Raw genomic sequence first — 21,685 nt, forward strand, 5'->3', positions numbered from 1 at the left:
TCCTCCACAATTATCAGTAGATGGGTAGAAAAAAAGTCCAAAATAAGTTCATCTTTTATTGCACTCACATAATCTCATATTAAAATATACTTCTGTCCTCATCCAGTCCTGTTTGTCACAGACTGAGGTGTTTAAAACGGTTTGCTTCCTGGAAGCAGATGTGAGCCACTTGTTATTTTCTGCTAGCAGGAAGTCATAAATTGCTAATTAAAAGTTCTTAAAGACTCTAGTCAACATAATAAATAAAGTGTACAACATTACATTGTTTCTGCTGGGATTTTAAAAAGTTACATTTTTAATCACATGAATATTTTTGGCCTTAAAAAGGCTTAAATGTGCCCATATTTACATCTTAAATTGGAAGAAAAATTTGCTTTTTTCTTTGACTTTTTTTCTTTTGGTTTCATTCAGTTTAATGTCCTTTTTTTTTAGATTTTGATGTGCGTACCATTGTCAGATTACTATTTCTGTATCTTGTAGTTATAGTTAAGGAGCTATAACTTAGCTCCTTAGCCTCAAATTAAGCCTCAAAGCTTAATTTCTTGATCAAAAGGAGGAATTGAAGAAATTAATCACCTGACATACAACCATTCTCACAATGCAGCAAAATATTTCTTATTTATGTTTTAGAAAATTGAAATCAAAACCTTTTTGTCATGTAGTGGCACCTTGTTTAAGATAATGTGTCTTTAATAATTAGAACAATTGTAAAAGCCAGTAAGCATTGGAAAGTAGTTTTATTTGAGATGCAATAATTTTGGAAGGGACAGCAAACAAAGTTTTTACCTCCACCCCATTTCTTTTCTAGTAGGATATTTGTTTAATAGCTAAAACATGTTTTCTCGTGTTGTTTATTCTTTTAACTTACGTTTGAAGTTCAAAGAAGTGTAAGATATTTAACAGTATCTTAAACTACCTTAGGATATTTGTTCTAATTCACAGATGTCTTAAATAATAAAATACCTTACATTTATCCCGCAGAAACTTGCAGAACGACTGCATTAAAAAATGTTTTGGTTACGTTTATATTACAGATATTTTTAGAGATGCCTGTAATAAAACAAACAATTATTTAGAAATGTTGATTTTTTTTTTCTGAGAAAAAACATACTCAGATCAAAAGCTGAAGTCGTAATAGACCTCTCAGCTGTAAGAAAGGATGAATTTATTTAAGGCTTTTTTTCATGTTTTTAGGGCACCACAATGAGTTGATTTTGGTGTCTTATTTCAAATTGCTTTACTCACTCGAAGCTTAAATTTGAAAAATACATGACTTCCACCTTGCACCAGCTGCTGTCTCTATCCTTTGGTGCACTGTTCCAAAATGTTGCAAGGTGGTCAAACTGATGAAATAGATCACAAATATAAAACATTTTTGTGTTTTTATAAAGTTTTTTCTTTTTCCTTTTTTTGCAATCAGTAAGCTTGATTGTAAAACATACATAGTATAAGATACTTTAAATTTGTAATTTGGAAAAGTGGTCAAACTAACGACTATTGGAGCTTTGGGTAACAACGCTTGGCCTTTTCTTCTTTGTGATTCCTCAGTATTTTTATGTCCTGGTGATCTCTGTGAGATCCTTAGACTTTTTCACATTGAAAAGTGAACAGTTGATCTTGATATGCGGAAGATGTGCATGTATGATATTGTTTGGTGCATTTGTGTTTTCTAAACGAGGGACTTAATAAAAGCAGTTCACTGAGGATTTTCTTTGTGAATTTTTGTGCTTTTCTATGATTATTCTGTGTGGGATGGGGTCATTTTCAGCATCAGCAGTTTTAGTGTCTTTTACTGCAGGAGGAATTTGAGTAGAGCCTCGGGGTGTCATGGCACCTATAAAATGGATGATATTATGAAAAAGCTAATAAATGGGGGTAAAAGGCTGCAGTAATATCCTCTTCACTGGATAAGGAAAACAGTCCATAAATGTTTTTGCTTGAAACATTAATTGTATTGTTGCACATCATTATTAAGATCATAATCAAAGAAATGTGAGTACAATTCCACATCCGGTATTTTCAAGAACACACCATCTAAATCTTAAAGTGTCAAGCTTTATGCTTCGCACCTCTCTGTCTCTTTCACTAGATCTGGTTTATTTGTGAATTTGTGAACTTCAGAGTTTCCACCAAAACAACAGAATGACACGGAACGCTGCTGTGAGGTATTGATCGAACCAGTGTTGCAGAGATGCTTTTAAGATAATAAGAAAGAGAGGACCTTGTGAAGAGATCGATTCGAATGGGAAGTGAAGAAAAGAGAGGTTTCTCCCCACAGATCATTTATAATGAGCTGGTGTGTCAATACTTTGGCTCTTCACATGCTATTGACCGCTGGACCACTACACTGGGCTCTGCATGGTTGATGTTAACACAAAGAGATATGAAAGATTTACAATGAGTATTTTCACGTCGTAGCACAACACTGCGAAACGCTTTAAATTCAGATATGGTCAGGACATATTTCATATAGAAATGCTTGTGAATGCATAAGTGGTGCACATTGGTTCTCCCAGTGCAGCAACTGCTGCCCCGTGGTTACCACAGATTGAAAATGTCCACACTGCCCCCTAATGGTGGTAGCGCGCTGGTGGATCGTTCTCTGCCAAGGTGGAGGAGATGAGGCAATACAGAGAAGATGTTGCTGTGTCTGCAGTGTCGCGGCATTGGATGGATGCACTGCTGACGAGCACCTGCTCCTGCAAGATTTGTATCCAGAAGCAATTAAGATTCTGAACAGAATTTAGTCCACATTGCAAAAGGCATCTGAAGATACTCTAAACATCACATAATGGTTGTTTCTTGTTTGGGTTTTTTTTTAATTGCACAAGTACCTCAGCAAATATTCATTGTGGCACACCTTCAGTTGAGCTCACCAGCAACCACTGCACCCCTGACTCACTGTTAAGAATGATTATTCGTGTTCCTTCTCATGTTCTTTATTATTATTATTATTTATTTATTCCTTAATTTAGCCGCCTTTAATTTTGTGTTCACCGGTAACTGTGGAAGCATTCTGTTACTCACTTTAAACTGAACATGGGCATCAAAGGTTTTCCCATCTCAAATGCAAACAGTAGAAATGATTAAATTAGCTGTGACTCATGATCCTGTACCTTTCTGACTATAACGTTTCCCTTATTATGTGAACTACGGGTGTGCTTGTTGCAGGACATTGTGTTAATTTATTTTAGCTTAAATTTAAATAAAAGCCAAGTACTTGTGACTAAAACTGTACAATGCTATTTGTTGAATTTAAACTACGGTGTAGACTAACAAGTCAGATGTGAAGGTCTATTTGACAGACACATGAAAAATATATTCTGACACATATACAATATTAGGATACAACTGAGTGAATTTTTAATTACAGTATTATAATTATAACTCGATTTCGAACGCGGTGATTTTGCATTTAGTTCCTCCACAGACAGAGGGCGCTGTAGTTCCTCTACCGGTCTTCAGCTCGTCTCCGAAGAAAACAGTCACAGGGCTGCTTCCTGTGGCACGCATGTACACAGCACTGTTTAGATGATGAAAGCCTCCAAGAAGAAGAAATCCACCAACAGTGGCTCTCTGGATGATGATCCAGACGCCAACAGAGAGGAAAGTGAGATTTGTCCTGGCTTTAAAGACGCAGACGCCTTCGTTAAAGTGAGTCTGACCCAGAAATCTTTTCTCCTGGGAAAGAGGACAACGTGGATGAGCCGCTGATAGCTCGGCTGTGTGCTGCTAGTCTACTCGCCTCCTAAGAAAATCTCTAACACATGACAAACCATCTAAATGTGACATTTAATCACATTTACCCAATGGTGCTTGGCATGAGTTTAGTGTAGCTGATACTTCGTTAGTCAAACTTGTTGTTAAATATCTCTTTTTTCAGTGTGAGGTAACTTTGAGGTTCAAGATTATACTAATTATAAACACCTATATATATTCTTTTAACTGGCGGTTTAAATGTTCAGGTTTGCTGAAGTTTGAAAATAAGAGTACTTAGTAAAAAGCTAAGGTATTTCTAGAAGAATATATCACTATTGTACTAATAGGTTTGTGTCATGACAGCTTTGAACTTTAGTTGCAATATTTAATCTACATGTAAATTGCACATTTATGCTATTGTTGTTTTAATTTGCGTCAAAGGTGGAATTTATAGTCAACCAAATAGTTTGTTAGTTAATTTCTATAAGTAGCTACGTAACAGGAAAAAAATAAAAATACTGCATAATTATCTTAGAACTTGCCTATTTGGCAAAACTGTATATCATTTTAAAACGCTGTGCCTTTCCTATCCCCCCCTCCCACCACAGCAAGATTAACTTGGTACAGATTAAAGTCTATCTTTAAGCTTCTTCAAGTTAAATCACCTATTTTAAAATAAAATACTTTGGCAGTAAACATGTGTAGCAGACTAGTAAAAAGGTTTTGCTACAAACTTAAGTCAAAGCTGGTATTAAGATAACAGGTATAAAAAGTAGTTAACGTCATAGTCCAGAAACTGCCATAAGCTAACATTTTCTTCCAGCTGTCTTTAGATTTTTAAAAAATCATTTAGGACATTTTCTTAATCGCCACTTTGATTATATCACAAATGTTTTTTTAAGATGAGTTTCTCCTCGTTTCTTTTCTCCAGTATGGTTTGGGGGCTGTGATATCAGCCACTAAAGCCTCAGCTGGCTTACCTGTAGCAGGAGATGAATATGATTTCTACCGGAGCTTTCCAGGCTTCCAGGAGTTCTGTGAAAGTCAAGGAGACAAGCTTCTGCACTGGTAAGTGTTTAATTAGATTCCTTCAAGCTCCTTTCTACAGGACGGCACCTTTTCTTTAATTTATTAAGCTACATGTAAGTTGCACATTTATGCTATGATTTCTTTTGCCAGAGCCTGTACATACTCTCCTTCATTATTATTTTTTCCTAGCTTACTTTCATATTCTCCTCAACTTGAATGAACTTGTATGATTAGACCTGCTTTTGAAAGTTTATGTCAAATATGCGCCTATCTGTATAAAAACCAGCCTAGATAACATGAGCTATTTATCATTTTGTCTTTGTGTTTAGCATGAGTCAGATAATGCAGCATCATGGCTGCAGATCTCACATAAGAGACCGGAACAAGCTCACCGGACTGGAGGAAAGGTTTGACTTGGTTGTGGACTCAAATGATGTTATTCTTGAAAGAGCGGTAAGACTTTTATCTAGAGAACTGTTTTTTAATTAAAAATCAAGATATTTTTGCAAACCAACCGAGCTCCGCTGCGCAACTTCCAGGGGATTCTCCTCGACGAAGCCGACGGGGTAAACAGGAGCCAGAATCCCGTTATGCCTGCCGGGTTTCAGCCTCCAAAAATTGTTGTGTCCAGCTGGAATCGCAAGGTGAGATAATGGACCTATCAGCTTCTCTTGCTGCCGTTTCAGTGACGGTTTTGACCCAAATCTAGCATTGTGTGTCCTAATCCAAACATCTAATCCAGTGGAGTCAAGCTAAAGTTCTCCATCAGAGGTGTCTTCTAACTCCTAGATATATTCCAAATCCAGTACGCTTGAGTCAAATAGCTGAACTACCATAATGTTGACTTTGGTGCCTAACACCTTTTTTGTTTTTTGTTGGGCGTTTTTTTTCCAGGGTTCCAGCTCTGGCAGCCGATCGGAGACGTTCCGACTCCTTCACGCCAAGAACGTTGCGAGGCCCCAACTGAAATTTAAGGAGAAAGTTGACAACAGCAATACGCCTTTCGTTCCCAAGATCTTCATCAAGCCGAATGCGCTGAAGCCACTTCCGACATGTATGCCAAGCCTTTTACTCTCATAAGTGCCGTTTTACCTTCCCGACATTTCTGAGCGGATGACGTTTCTCAAACTGCAGATTTCTCAAACAAGCAAATACGCAAAGAGAGGCCAGAGGACCTTGACGTCCCGGCTGCCTTGGCTGACTTTATCCACCAGCAGAGAACTCAGGAACATGTAGATGACATGTAAGACTTGTGCTGTTGTGTAACGTGAACATTGTTGTGCTTTGTCTCTTTGCTAATGTAACGGTTTGGCTTCATGTAGGTTTGCACATCCATACCAGTATGAATTGGACCATCTCACCATACCAGAAAGGTTACTGTCCAAGCCGGAGCCTCAGGTAACACGGTCAGATGAAGTCATCATGTAACATAACCCCAGACCAAGCTGGAGCTTTCTTTGTGCAGCATGTTAAGACCCATCTCTAAATTACTGCTGTTGATTAGAGAAAGTTGTGGTTGGGTAAAGATTAGTCCGCTTTCTTAAGAGTTCAATTTTCTGAAACGGTTATTTTTAGTTACTCAGATGACATTTATTTATTTATTTTTGGGTGTAATTTGTAGTGGTTGGCTTCACTTCTGTCAAACCAATCCTTTTCTGTTGCTGCTGTACATTACAGTCCTCTTAAGTCCGCTAAAATAATACGTGGGTTCTGCTTTTGTTGTTTCTGTCGCACTTTGTCCATTTTTAAACACCTTTGCTTAAAATTTACTTAATGGGTTTTACAGGTTTAGACTCTGTAAAGTTATACGAGTGAAAATGTTCTGCTGTCCAATAAAGAAAAAAAAAAGGAAATCGTTATGTGTTCCAGATAAGACTATTCTTTAGGCAATGGAAAGTCTTTGTCCTGAAAGCTTCTGCTGAAGCTTTGTGAACATTATTGGGGTAAACTTTGACTTTGTTTTTCTACCTAGCTTAGGATCTGTGGTCTCTTGAGGTTTTTTTTAAAGCAGCTAACAACCCATCTTTTTAAAAAAGATGACATTTAATCAATTGCAACTCCTGTTCTTTAATTATTTGATATAACACAGTGACTTCTTGACTTAAAAGTGGACTTAGCTGCATATTTTCACTGAAGACTCTGATGTTTTATCTACCTTTTGTGTTGTAGATGTACAAGCCGATGGCCGAGACGAAGCTTTCCTTTATTGACTCACTGGAGGACCTGGTCGCTCTGAATGAGAAGCTGTGCCGATTATCTGAATTTGCAGTGGATCTCGAGGTATGCAGATGAGTTTTAATTCAATTCAAAATAAAAGGAACAGAACTCGAACCATAGAACGCTACATTATTAGGTCTTATGTGATTAATGCTTGTAGAGGTTATTTTTTTGTCTGTTTTTTTTTTTTAATCTTTTGAACATGTTATTGTTTTGTTCTCCACGGCAGCACCATTCCTACCGGAGCTTCCTCGGCATTACCTGCCTGATGCAGATCTCCACCAGAGAGGAGGACTTCATCATCGACACTCTGGAGCTCCGCAGCGAAATGCACATTCTGAACGAGGCGTTCACTGACCCGACTATCGTAAAAGTAAAGAAACGACTCCATGAATGAGTTCTGCTGTATGCTGCCTGAAAGTATAAAAATACATGACAAAGTTGGTTTAGTTACAGCAGCTTATTACTCTTTAAGGTTTTGTTTCTTGCTATAGTTTATAGAGAATTTATCATAGAGGCTTGTATACTGCCTCAGCATATTGTTGAGAAATTGCACTGACCCCTGCTGGTCTGCCTGTTTGGAGCTGTGGGATTTAATATTTTATTTGAAAGAAGGATTAGCATAAAGCTTGAGCCCTTATTTACGTTTTTACCATATCTGTTAACCACACACACACAAAAAGAATTCTGTTGGGTTAAGTCCAGGTGGAGTTTTCTGCATTTACTTCCTGGTGTTTTGTGTTCTTAACGTTGTGTTTCTGAACCACATTGTTTTATTAAACGCTGACAGCTCTCTTGGCGGAACGCTTTTAAATATTTTGGCATGTTTTATGCCAGGCCAGCTCAACAATCTGAGCAAACTGGCCTTTACCCAGACGGAGTCTTTTGTTGCTGTGAGAAATCACTTTGACTAATAATATTTGAAATATTAAAACCAAAGTGAAACAGATCATCTTTGTAATCTTCCCAAGCTGAAAGAGCAGTCAGAAGTTGTAATTGACATTATTTTAAATATAAAGCTCTGACTTTGTGTGATGCTCTCTGTGAGAGCAATCCTATTCAGACAAGTTTGATGAAGTTGGCAGGTGTCTTGTGATGTGTGGGAGCCAACATGATTCACACTCAGCGGGGGACACCTTTGGAAACAGTGTGCTGCGTGGGCTCATACTGCCAGCTGAATTGCAAAAAAGGATCCAAATGGAAAATTCATCATGTAGTCTTTTTTTTTATTTTTTAACCATTCAAAATGTACTTCCTCCCTACCCCCAGGTTTTTCACGGTGCTGATTCTGACATCGAGTGGCTCCAGAGGGACTTTGGCTTGTACGTTGTCAACCTTTTTGACACCCATCAGGCGAGTCGAGCCCTGAACCTGGCCAGACATTCTCTGGACCATTTACTGAAGAACTTCTGCAACGTGAACTCGGACAAACGCTACCAGCTGGCTGACTGGAGGATTCGGTGCGTTGACGGCTGGAACCAATTATCCATTTAAAAATTTATTTATTTTTTAAACCTAAGACATTATTACATTTTGTTCTTTTTAACTTACAGTTATTGTTCCTTGCAAAAGTATTCACTCCCCAAATTCTGCTGCTTACGCCAGCAGACATCAGTGTAATTTATTGGGATTTCTATATGATACATAAACAGAAAGTGATGATGTGAAGTTGTGAAAAGTGTGGCAAGCATTTGTGTTCACCGCCTTTTTCTCTCCTACCTTTAAATAAAATTCAGTGCAGATAATCATTAAGTGTTAGTTGTGCTCTCCAGAAAACTGATCTTTAATCAATAGTGACAGGAAGTAATTTACTATCTGAAGAAAACCATTGAAAGTCCAGTTTTAAAATCTATGCAGGTTTAAAAAAAATGAAGCAACTCAGTGGGACTAAATATAAAAGTGTGAATACTGTTGCAATGCTCTGCATTTCAAGTTGGGGTTTTCACATTTTTCTTCTTTAACATTACTTAAAAAAACATGGAGAGAAGTTAAACGTACATTATGTTGTAGCCCCTTGCCAGAAGAGATGATCGAATATGCTCGAGCGGACACACACTATCTCCTCTACATCTACGACTGCATGCGGGCGCAGCTGTTGGAGTCGAACCACGGCCAGCCGGGCCTGTTGCAGTGCGTCTGGAACAAAAGCAAAGACGTTTCGTTCAAGGTTTGCTTCGTGTCTCGCCTCGGTTTAATCATTCAGATGCTTTCCTGTGATCCAAACTGGTGCAATTGCATCGAGGCGTCCCCAGCATGTGATGTGTGTTGAGTATATAATTATTTAATGACTCAGTGGAGGCGTGGGTAACGGCAAGCATTAAGAGAAACAGCACAGATGACTAATTGGTATTTTCATTAGCATTTTTAAATGTAAATTACAAACGACTCTTTTATTTTTTTTGTTCCGTAATGTTCTTCATTACCTCCTGTCATATTTCGCCTCACCGACCTCCTCTCTCTCTACCGACAGAAATACATGAAGCCGATCTTCACCGAGGAGTCGTATTTAGAGCTGCAGAGGAAGCAGAAAAGGTCTTTTAACACCCAGCAGCTCACCACATTCAGGCTGCTGTACGCCTGGAGAGACAAGCTGGCCAGGCAGGAAGATGAAAGCACCGGGTAGGCTGTGTGAATTCACTGGACCTGCTGTTCTAGAAATGTCCCGGATCCATTTTTATATGTGAATCTACTTATTTGAGCCCACTTGCTATGACTTTTTGTTTTATTTTGTTTTAATGGCCACTTGTTTACTTACAGATACGTCCTCCCCACTCATATGATGATCAAAATATCCGAAGAGATGCCCAAGTAAGACCCATCCCATTTATAAAGCATTTTAATGTGTCATGTATTTCTCCTTTTTATTAAGAGGAATTTCTTTTGTCATTTAACTCCCCAGAGAGCCGCAGGGCATCATCGCCTGCTGTAACCCTGTCCCGCCGCTGGTGAGGCAGCAGGTCAACGAGCTCCACTTGTTGGTGCAGCAGGGCAGGGAAATGCCGCTCCTGAAGGTGAGGAGAGATTGACGGCGGCGGTTTGAGCTGCCACTCACCGCGCAGCCGGCGAGCCAGCGCCACTTCCACATTTAACTTTGGAATTATTCCACTTTATTCTCACAGGCTGAGGTGGCAGCTCAGAAGAAGAAAGGACTCACAACCATCAAAAAGGTTGGCTGAAGACGTTTTGGTAGATAGTAACCGGTTTGGCGTTGGTTGGGTTAATAAATGATTTTCTGTATCCAGGCAGAAGTCCCGTTGTTTGGTCCACATGACACGTCCAGGGGGTCTGAGAGCAGCCACCCTCAGCTCATTGCTGATGGTAAACTTGAATGTTGCACTTTTTAAAAAAAAATCATAAGGGACTATTGTTTTCATTTAATAATTTGTCAATTTTCAGAAGTCCCAGTGAAACAAGGAATCCTGTTCTCAGAGGAGGATTACAAAATGGATGTTGATGAGCAGAAAATAAGCTCCTTGTTAGCTCCAGCTAAAATCACCTTGTTTCAGGTAACACCTTATAAAAGTGTTCATACCCGTTAACATTTCTTTTACAAATTAAAAAAAAAATGTGGCATGTGCCTTCTGAGCCAGAAATTTGTATTTTTTTGTTAGTTTGTTTTGTTTTATTTGATCAAAGTGGCTGAAGCAATACTCTGTTAGACATAATCAAGATAAAGAGCATTGCTGTCCAGGGAGGTATTATAACCAAACCTAAAAGATTTCAGAGAGTGAATAGTTTTAGAAGGGAGGTAAGCTTATTCAGCTGCTCTGTTTGTAAACTGCGTTACAGTTTTTATTAGAATTCTTCTTTCTTTCAAAGGAACTGGAAACTCCTGCTGGCCAAAAATCCCTTTCCGTAGCTCAGATGAAAGCCAGGAGTATCACAGAGTCTTTTGAAAATCCTTTCAGAATGGTAAAATAAAAGAAAACATCAGGCCTCTGAATTATTTCTGACTTTCATCACACTGTTTTTAATCCTTTGGGTTTTTTTCTTCGAAACCTCAGTATCTGCCCTCCACCGGCGCGCACGTCAACAAAAACGCCAAGTTTGACCCGTCTTCAAAAATATTTGAGGTAATCCGAGCCCCTCTGCTGTGGCTGCTGTGTTTTCTTTTTTATTGAGTTGTTGTCATAGGTCTGCTTTGTTACCTGAACAGATCAGCAAGCGATGGAAACTGCAGAGTGCTGAGCAGCAGCAGAAAGAGATGGAGGTCAAGAAGAAATCAAAGGAAGAAGCAAAACAAAAAGCAAAGAAACTGTCAGGTAAAACAGGATCTAATTATCTCTAAGGTAACTGCTTTTTTGCTGGATGTTTCTGATTTTTTTTTTCTTTTCTACAGAGGAAAGAACCAAGGCTAAACAGAGCTATCAGGAGTCTCTGCGGAACATCGTCCCTGTTCGCCAGCAAGCAACAGTAAGCTATTCACTCTGCTGTCTTTTCCGCTTTACCTGGTAAAAGTTTGATGAGAAAGTTGAGTTCTATGTTGCCAGCAAGTCTGGCGCCGCATTTTAAGGAGAGCGCTTTAACAGTCAGTTTAACCCCGTGCGGTGGCCTTCATTTCCCCCCCACACACACCTGGCTTTCCAGCAGAAGGAACACTCTGACTGACAAGCAGGTGAACTACATCTGCCAGCCTGCAGCCGCAGCATACTTGTTACATTTTTTTAAAATATTTGTGTCTGTCACATTACATGCCTGGGGAAGAGTAAAGCGCACAGTGTGGGATTTGCAGCGCCGAAGACATTTATTTATTTCTTTCCCTCATTGTGCATTTCTTCCCTACTGAGGAGAAATGGGAGCTTCTTCCTCCTCTGAAGCCGCCCTGCTGTTAGATCGCTCTCTCTCTGAGGGTATTACATGATACCTGCTGAGTTACTCATAAACAAGCTTTCCTTCATGTTCTGTTTTATCTGCACTCTTCACTCCGTATAAAAGGTGAGCTTGAATAAAAGGAGGTCACGCCCTTTGATTTCCGCATATCTTCCTGCCAGCTTTACTGTTTCTCTCCTGCAGGAGGAAAAGCATGCATGTGGGATAAGTGCCAAAGTTATTCAGTCTGTAATGATGAGAGAGAGAAAGTATCCCTGTATGTCGGCTTGTTAGCGCTGTCTGGTGGCATGGATCATAGTCAGAGATATTGGCAGAAACTCTGCAAAAAGTAGCAGTCGTCCAACTGCAGAGAAATATTGGCTGTGATGTTAGCAAATTGTCACTTTCAGATGGCCCCTTGGCAGCAAAGATTTCTTTTTTTTTTTTTTTGTCTAATTAGGATTTTATTTCAAAAGAGTTTTTACTTTTTTCTGAATAGCATTGCATTAACATTGACAGATTATAATCGGGGTTTATCACCATTATTTGTTCTGTCTTCACACAGAATTAAAAAGCACGAAGCAGTCATCCATATAAACGCATATCCAGCAACGAAAATTTGATACAACTTTACGACTACATAAAGATAATAACTTTTCAAATATAAAAAGAAATTTGTTAAAATCTATTTAATTTTGTGTTTAAAAAAAATTAATGTATCAGTAGAGTTAAATCTGTAACGTTGGGTTTTTTTGTTTTCTATTTAAGTAGTTGGATTAATAGAAAGTGGAAGATAAAGATTTGCCATTTATGTAAGGCTCTGATGTTAGCCTTTTGTTTGCTATTTGATGACCCAAACATCCTTTTTGAGTTTGTTTTTTTGGGGGTTTTTTAACCTCAACTAGATCTGATAGTCCTTTGTTTAGGTTGACAATCTGAGCCCCTGTGCTGTGGGTGCAGCAAAAAATGGCCTGAATTAATTCTATATTGATTACAAATTCTTTAAATGTTTCAGAAATATCCAGACTGTGCTTTGTTCTGTTTGTGAACATGGAAGAAAAATGTTGATTCAATTCACAAATATATATTAATAGAATCTTGTCTGGTAAGCCCAATATCACATACATGGTCTCATGAGTCGACTGTACATTTCTAGTTGCTATGTGCAATTAGAAGTACTGTATATGATTATAAAGATATCTTTTAAAAATTAGCTCTGTCTTTTTTTGGATCATGTGTATTATTTTTTTCAGAAATACCTCCTGTTTTTGGCCCTAAAATAATAATAATAAAAACATTTTTCACAATTGAGTATTTTAGATTTGAAGAACCTAAAACTGTGGACTGAAGTTGTTACGTGTCTAATTTTTAAACTTCTTTGGAAAATGTTTCTTTTTTTCATAATCCCTTGTTTGTTAAAAAAATCATCTGGCAAAATGATAATTGAAAATTTGAAAAATATCTGTTTACATGTTCAACGAAGTAACAGACTTGCAATATTTATCATTTAACTCAAGCGATTGTTAACATAGACAACGTTGATGTTTTTTTTGGAAAACAACCTAAGTTCTTTTACTTTAATTTGTTTCTGACCAATGTTTTTTCAGGATTCAAAAGATGGTGGAAGGAAAAAAGCGAGGGGTGGCAGCGAGGTTGGAGAGATGACTCCCAAACCGAGTAAGAAGCTGATGAAATCAGCAGAGAAATCCCAGAAGACCGAACCTCCTTCTGAAGAAACCTTCAAACCCTTTGACTATGCTCAGTCAGATCTTAAAGTTTTTGATGGTAGGCTTATTTGATCATGTCTTTTTATTCCTTTGAAAATACCACATCCTAATTTTAATCCAAATTCCGGTGATGCTCAGTGTGAACAGACAGTTTCCTGCTCTGCTTCACAGGCTCCAAAGCTAAGGACAACACGCAGTTTGATCCAAATCAACAAGCCCAGGATTTTAGGAAAAAGGTGCGTTTGTGGTTTATTTACAAAACTATATATTTTCTTTATGCCTAATGAATTTAACTCTTTTGCCAGCAGAAACGTCCTCAAGGACAAAAAAACAACTTTTCTTCAGGAAACAGAAGCATGTCGTACATGAAGGGCAAATCAGACAGGTAAACATTGAGAACAGTAAAGTTTCTTCATTTCTGCATTTTCAGACATCTCCCATGCTAAATATTCTGTTTAATACCTACAGAGGGTTCCGACATGCCTGGCCCAAGAGATAGACTCTGCATTTTTCCTCATCTGTTTAAATCACCTGGATTACATGCATTTTTCCTTTTTTCCCCCTTACCTCAAGGGAAACCCAGTTGTTCAGAACTGATGAATTTTTGAACGTGTTTTTCCTCCACCTCTGATACTGCCCTGTAAATATGTGGAAGCACATAACTCTTTATTAAAGTTGGTTTTAAAAGAAAACAGTCTGTGTTTTGAAGCTGCGTGTGAAATTGAATGTTGATTGGTCATTTAAGATTTCAAAAGCCTGGATGTGAAATATGTATGGCTAATCCCTGTGGAAGTGAGGGGGAAATATTAAAGATGTCACATTTTCAATGCCTGAATAGTTTTATGATTGGAATTATTTTATTTTAAACATTTTTTTTGACATTGTTGTCTAAATTTTTAAACTTTACCATCCTCACTGTGGTTCGGAGGCGATGACCCATGACTGTTTTTGTACTTTTAAAATGGCAAAGTCTTAGAAGTTAAGTTTTAAAAGAAATTATATTGTAATGCTTAGTTTTTTTTTTCATATGTATAGCATTCCAGCTAATTATTTTAATGTTGATTTAGACTTTTTCCCCCATGCAAAAGTTGGAACCTTTGATAAAGAAGCCAGAAATTGAGCTTCAGACTGCAGGGTTTACTGGGTGATCCAGAAATTACATTGTGTGTTTCTATAAGTCGCTGGCCAGTTCTGGGTTCAACTAAACTGGAGATCAGGGAGAGGTATTTTTGTGATATGTGGGGGTTTTTTTCTCTCTCTCTCTCTTAGTTTATCTTGCTAATCTAAGCTCAGTTTTGTGTGTGAGATGTGGACTGTGGCTGAGCACATTGAGAATCTTATTTAATTATCTTGATAGCCATGTCCACAGAAGAGAGGTGGGACACAATAAGATAAACCATATTTTTCGCTTCACAAATGGATCATATCTGGGAAGTCTGAAACAGCTGACTCAAAAAGCAATTCAAATGTAGGAATTTTTAAAGTGACGTGTTGGACAGGGATTCTGATGAGGGTCTATTTCGCCTGTTGCTTGTTGCTGGCTGGACGTTATCTGCACCTCCATTACACTAAACAAATTTTGTAATGGGAAAAAAGGTAATTATCAGATAAAAATAATTATTGCATAAAGCATTCCTCTGATATGTCTGAGAATTAGTTTTTTATTGGATTGTGTGATCTGAATTATTGTTTTTATTCTGTTTTGTATTTGTATTTTAAACCTTGTGTGACATTATTTGTTCTTGTATATGTCCAACTAGAGACAGACATCATATATTGGCTATACATGTTACAATGCTCTTACAAAAATTAACCACTGACTGAAATGGACATTTCAGTATCGAAACACTACATAATTTTGTAGTAACAGTAAATTACAGCGCATATTAAACACAATGTTTGGTATTTCTCTATTTTTTTTTTTTACATTAGAAGTTTTTAAAACTGCCTATGCACGTATACTAACTGAATATAATCTGTTTATATAAAATAGTAGCTAAAATGTTAATGTAAAAGAACTATCTGTTACTATCTTTGGCTGAGCCGAGCCAAATTAATCGGATCACAGAATACGGTCGGAAGTCCCGTCACTAACGTGGGGCTCCTCAAGCAGACAGGGCGGCGACCACGGTGCCACGTCAAACAAACTACACACTACCCGCCTTTTACTATTGGTTCTCATAATTCCATGTGTTACGTCAAAGCTATCTCATTGGTCAAAATGCAAAGCAGCATGTTAAGATGTCGGGAAACGGCTTTGTAGTCGTAAATTGCTCACGTTGCTGCTCTTCGACTCGCGTTAGTGTTCCTACCTGTGGCTGTGGGCAGCTGTCATGGACCGCATTAAGGATGGGTGGTTCACAGAGTCCTGCGCGATGTGGCCCGGGCAGGCGATGAGTCTGCAGGTGGAGGAGGTTCTCTACCACAAAAAGTCCAAATTTCAAGATGTTATGGTTTTCAAGAGGTGAGTGCTTTAGCTCTTACATCTGTGGCTAATAGCTGTTAGCTCCAGTCAACCAGCACTGATTGAGAAAACTATAGCTCGATCCACTTATATATGTTTGAATTTTCCCACAAATTTATACATTATGAATGATTAAATATGCAGTCTACTATTAGGCAGCCAGCTTTCAAATGGGACTTTACTTGGTTGTAGATTACAGGTTATAATAAAGCCCCCTTCCCTTATTGCTGTTCTTTCCTTTTTCCAGTAAAACCTATGGAAATGTGTTGATTCTGGACGGGGTGATCCAGTGCACGGAGAGGGATGAGTTCGCCTATCAAGAAATGATTGCCAACCTTCCTCTGTGCAGCCACCCGGGCCCCAAAAAGGTACCTCCTGCTAGCTGCTGTTGTGCAATCCAGGGGACATGAACTCAGCATTCGTCAACAACCAGCGTTTTCCTTCTGCTTCTGTAGGTGCTGATCATCGGTGGTGGAGATGGTGGAGTGTTGAGGGAAGTGGTGAAGCACCCGCTGGTGGAGTCGGCAGTTCTCTGCGAGATAGATGAGGTGGGACCAACAGCACTGACGGTGCATAATTAAATATTTGCTCAGTCTACTAACTAGTTAAATTTTTTTCCTTTCATTTTACTTTTATGATCTACTAAATGTTGGTGCTTTGCAGTTTGTGATAAGAAAATGACGAAACGTAAAAAGGTTCATCGGGAACTCTGTGAAAGTATGAAATTTGATGGAGAACATGAATTATTAGTCAAGCAAGTAGCCAAGATGGCCATTGTAACTAAAGGAGCTGCAAAGATCTACTGTTCAGGTGTGGAAATGTGTCAACAAAATATTTGGCAAGAAGAAAGTCCTTTATTATTAGGAAATCTTTTACCATCTCTATTACAGTAATAGAGATATAGTAAGTGATTTATGAATGGAGGACATAAAGGCAGTTATTGTGAGAGAAAAGTTGCATAAGATGGGGTTTAGATGGAGACAGATGACTCGCTGTGGCTTCCCCTAAAGGGAAAAGTTGAAAGGAACAAAAGAAAGAGTTACAATCATCCAAGAGTAAACAAACTCATGAGAAATCTTCTCATGGAAGCTGACCTTCTCTCCTGTGTAGGATGTCATAGAGGTATCAAAAAAGTACCTCCCAGGAATGGCTAAAGGGTTTTTCAGTCCCAAGGTCACCCTCCATATTGGCGATGGCTTCGAATTCATGAAGAAAAACCAGGATGCCTTTGACATCATTATAACCGACTCCTCTGATCCAGTAGGTGAGTGTTGATTTTCCTTCTTTTCTTCTTTTTTCTCCTCCACTTTCTTGATTCTAGTCTAATTCCAAGTTCGGTGTTTTTGTGTCACAGGACCTGCAGAAAGTCTGTTCAAGGAGTCCTACTATCAGCTAATGAAAGCCGCTTTGAGAAGTGGCGGCATTCTCTGCTCCCAGGGTAAGTTTAAAATAATGACTGAAGCAAATTTTTATAATGCCTGACACTTTCAGAAATATTCATACGCCTTGCAATTTTCAGTAATTTTGAAAAATTCAAGGCAATGTCAGGAAATTTATAACACACCATATAAACTGGCACATAATTGGGATACTAATTGGGAAGTTTAGGTTGAGTCAGGAGTTAGAAAATGGTTTTATTGATTTTTTTTGTTGTTTTGTTTTCCTCTATACTCTATGACTATGCATGAGCTACATTGAAAACAAGAATTCACATACAGTTCACATACATTCATCTCTACATCTTCAAAGCTGGTGAAGGCCTACCCAAATTATTTAGAGATTTATAAAATGACTTCAAAACAATGTATTGTTTTCCAGCCACTTCTCAGTTAGAAGCTGCTTTTTGTTAGTCTGTAACATGCAGTCTTGATAAAATACACTGAAGCACATTGGGGAATAAAAAAAAAAAAAAAAAACTGGAGTATGAGTACTTTTTCATGGAGCTGCCTCTTTCTTTTTTTTAGAGGTTTACTTATTTCTGATTTCTACTTGGCTTTCAGTCAGACAATAGCAGAGAGCATATTGTTATGAAGGAAGCTTTTTAGCTGATCACATTCCCTTTAATATTTACAGGAGAGTGTCAATGGCTCCATTTGGAGCTGATAAAGGAGATGCAAACCTTCTGCAAGACGCTTTTCCCCGTGGTGGACTACGCCTACAGCACAATCCCAACTTATCCAAGCGGCCAAATTGGATTTATGCTTTGCAGTAAAAATCATGTAAGCATCCCTCTCCGTTCCCGTTTGTCCCGACTTCCTGATTTTCTTTTTTTTTCTGTTTTTATTTTTATTTTTTGTAGATGGCTTGTTGTTAAACTATTTCTCAACACGCTTTGACCTGACCTTTAGGAGACAAACTTCCGGGAACCAGTGAATGCTCTCACTAAAAAAGAAATGGAAAGTATGAACCTTAAATATTACAACCCTGATATTCACAAAGCATCCTTCATCCTCCCTGAGTTTGCCAGAAAGGTAAGTTGCAACAGTGACATTTTGTGAACATCACCATCTTCCATGTTTTATTGCGAATTCTACAACAAATCAACAGAAAGTAGGAGGATGATGAATAATTATAACCAGATTTGTGCAGAGCATGACAAAAAATTCATTTGTCAATAATTCCACCTGAGCTGTGAATCTCTGCAGCTCCTTTAGAGTCTTTGCTGCTTCCTTAATTAATGGCTTCCCCCTTAAGTTTATATAGACCAACATGTCTTGGCAGGTTGCAATTGTCCAACCTCCTTTCCATCTTTTCTGAATTGAGCAGTGTATGATGAATTATTAGGGTAATTGTATATGGGGAAAAAATGGCTGCTAATGAGTAAATTTCTACCCAAAAATTACACACATTTACAGAAAAGACTTGAATATTCTGTCAAAGTTGTACATTTGTGAGAAAAACAAAATTCCTGTGAATTTTGTTTTTGTTCTGTGAAAAAAAAAATTATATTAAATCTCAGACATTGACATTGTAAAGTTAGAGTTTTTTTTCCTCAAATGGTTGCTGATATATCAGACATTTACAAGAAAAAGTGACAAAACTCTGTTTATTAGTTGGATAACTTCCAAAAGTAACAGGATTGAATTGCACTTAGTTATTTAAAGTATGACAGGCCAGCAATTTTAAGTTCACTTTACAGTTATTTACTACTTAAAACTGGTTTAAAAATGTTACTAAAATACAATATAAGAAAAAATTCAATGTGTATAGATAATTTTGCAAGTCAGCGTATTTACTGATACATGACTTGTGATTTTTGTCATGTTGTTGCTAGATTTAACTGAGTTTTTTTTTTTTTTTTTTCATCTTTTTCAGGTACTCGGTGAAGCATAACCTGCAACAGAAGACATGCTTCTCCTCTGCCCGACCCTCAGAACACATGGAAGAAAAAAAATCCCCTCATTCCATGACTTTGCCGCCTCTTCATCATAGGTCACTGTCACCCAAGAGAAAAATCACTTGGTGGGAACCCACTGGATCACTACCCCATCAGTGTTCTTCTCCTTCAGTCTTACGAACATGTGCTGTTTTTTTTTTTTCTTTCTTTCTTTTTAAACTCCAGTTAATGTCCGATAATTTTTGTAGAGCTGTTTAATGGACTGGACTGACTGGAAGACCATTGTGATGTAATCCTGACCTCATTCTCCAACCATGTACTGTCAGACTCTGGATGTTACAGACCATGTAGATATGTAATACGTCGGATGCACATCGGTTATTTTGTTTTTTATGTTTGTTCATTGAATAATATGCAGCATCCATATATCACGACTGGGCGTTCAGGCCTCTCATCATTCAGTAACACAACAGACCTATAGTGCCTGATATTAGCACTGTGCTATGGAAAAAAAAAAAATTCTGTAGAGTCCTACGCTTAAGTTCTCGGGCCAGTGTTTGACTAATTTTAGAGTATCACCAACTTGAGAAAAATGACGATTAGCTGATGTGTAGCTTTGAACATCAGGTATAAATAAAGCTTTCTATTATGATATTAGAATGTCAGAAAATAAAAATTAAAAAAAACCTAAGAATCTAACTGCGGTCCGAAATGCAAGAAGTGGACACCCTTTAAGATTAAATTCATTATTCAATTTTGGCTTGCAGAATTAGGGATTTACCTTCTGATAGGATGGCTGCTTTTGTAGTGAAACTGTTCTCCTACTGCAAGATGCTGATGACCTCTCTCCATGTGGAAATCTTTAACTGTTGAGTCAACATGATCTTTGTTGAGCCGTGGAGTTGTACATGAGTAATGAATTTGTTTTTATAAGAGTTATGAACTGTAATAAATTAGTAACACAAACTGAAGTTTGAAGGTTTTGTTTCCTAAGGAATTTTTTTTTTCCATGAAAAAGAAAATTATAGCAACAAGGCCGAGTCCTGTCTACTTGCAGGTGTATCTCAAAAAGTAATATAATTGAGAAGTCAGTTCATAAAGTGAAACTTAGATTCATGACAGAGTTGCTGTGTATTAGTACATTATTGTAAGAAAACTGCCCAGTTCTTTGATTTCTTGAATCATAAATTATGTCGAAAGCACCGAATTGGTTTTAAAGTCTGCTTTCAGATGAAAGGGAACTTAACATTTCTTTTGAAAATCAAACTCTCCTGACTTTCTGGTGATCCTTTTCATCACCATCTAGAATGAAGAAACTATGGTAACTAGAGATAGGGTGCTTAATTTCATTTTGGCATTATTAAATAATTTTTGAATTGTATTGTTTGCAAGACTTCCACATATACAAGTTTCTCTTATAGAAATTAGTCAAATAAATTAACCTGAAAATAATATTCTCCTTTATCAAGGTGCAGATGTGTTACTCTATGTTGCTACTAACGTCTAAACATGCACTGAATATTCAGCTGCCAGAAGGTGGCGTTCTTGAATCTGTTCTGGATAAATCGGCTGCAGCTCCTGTTGTTTTTAGGGGGGAGAAAAAAATAAATAAAATTTTATATACAGCACCTTTAGGTTCCCGTCCTGATGTGATTTGATTTCATTTGAAAAGGCCCTGGGCAACATTAAATTGCTCTTTGTTTTTGTGGTGTCAGGTGTGAATATAACACAATTGCTGCTCAGTTACATCAACCTCAGTGACTGCTGTGTAAGACACCAGCCTTCATTAGTTTTTCTATTAAAATGTGACCGAGCTGAAACAATAAATTATTTCTGTGGTTGCTCATGAGAGTGCTTCTCAGATGCGGTTGCTTGTGTGGTCATTCTCCACACAGCTCTCTCCCAACACAACTTCTGAACTAGTTCTTTATTTGATGTTTTTTAAAAACAAAAAGATAATAATAATATGTTGAAAAGAAAAAGCTGGATCACTCCAACAGTCCTGGGTTAGATTGCCCGCTCGGGGTCTTTTTGCACGGAGTTTGCATGTTCTCCCTGTGCATGCGTGGGTTCTCTCCAGGCACTCTGGGTTCCTCCCACAGTCCAAAAACATGACAGTCAGGTTAATTGGTCTCTCTAAATTCTCCCTAGGTGTGAGTGGGGGTGTGCATAGTTGTGTGTCCTGTCTGTTTCTGTGTTGCCCTGCGACAGACTGGCGACCTGTCCAAGGTGAACCCCGCCTCTCGCCCGGAACGTTAGCTGGAGATAGACACCAGCACCTCCAGACCCCTCTAAGTTTGTACAGAAAATGGATGGATGGATCACTCCAACATTTGTTTTATGTAACTATTCCCAGTGCATCTTGATGGAAGCTTGTGGATTCACCTGGATTAGAAAACAAGG

General features: G+C 38.0%; 2 protein-coding genes across 2 annotated transcripts; both read left to right on the plus strand.

Annotated features, from left to right (window-relative positions):
- Positions 1–3,472: 3,472 nt before the first annotated feature.
- exosc10 (exosome component 10) lies at positions 3,473–14,316 on the plus strand. Its single transcript, XM_028022546.1, has 25 exons — positions 3,473–3,654; positions 4,631–4,767; positions 5,058–5,181; positions 5,268–5,372; positions 5,623–5,782; positions 5,863–5,971; positions 6,051–6,126; positions 6,898–7,008; positions 7,175–7,318; positions 8,215–8,405; positions 8,956–9,112; positions 9,416–9,564; positions 9,703–9,753; positions 9,845–9,956; positions 10,065–10,112; positions 10,188–10,263; positions 10,342–10,451; positions 10,765–10,857; positions 10,950–11,018; positions 11,102–11,207; positions 11,285–11,358; positions 13,362–13,539; positions 13,653–13,717; positions 13,790–13,866; positions 13,950–14,316. The coding sequence occupies exons 1-25, from the start codon at positions 3,532–3,534 to the stop codon at positions 13,978–13,980; spliced, it is 2,676 nt and encodes an 891-aa protein (XP_027878347.1). The 5' UTR covers positions 3,473–3,531; the 3' UTR covers positions 13,981–14,316.
- Positions 14,317–15,725: 1,409 nt separating this feature from the next.
- srm (spermidine synthase) lies at positions 15,726–20,253 on the plus strand. The gene is made up of 8 exons (XM_028024048.1): positions 15,726–15,945; positions 16,193–16,313; positions 16,401–16,493; positions 17,056–17,209; positions 17,300–17,383; positions 18,019–18,164; positions 18,294–18,416; positions 19,261–20,253. Exons 1-8 carry the CDS (start codon positions 15,815–15,817, stop codon positions 19,276–19,278), a joined length of 870 nt encoding a protein of 289 aa, XP_027879849.1. The 5' UTR covers positions 15,726–15,814; the 3' UTR covers positions 19,279–20,253.
- The last annotated feature ends 1,432 nt before the right edge of the window (positions 20,254–21,685 follow it).

This window comes from Xiphophorus couchianus, chromosome 1 (genome assembly GCF_001444195.1).
Source record: "Xiphophorus couchianus chromosome 1, X_couchianus-1.0, whole genome shotgun sequence".
NCBI classification, from domain to species: Eukaryota; Metazoa; Chordata; class Actinopteri; order Cyprinodontiformes; family Poeciliidae; genus Xiphophorus; species Xiphophorus couchianus.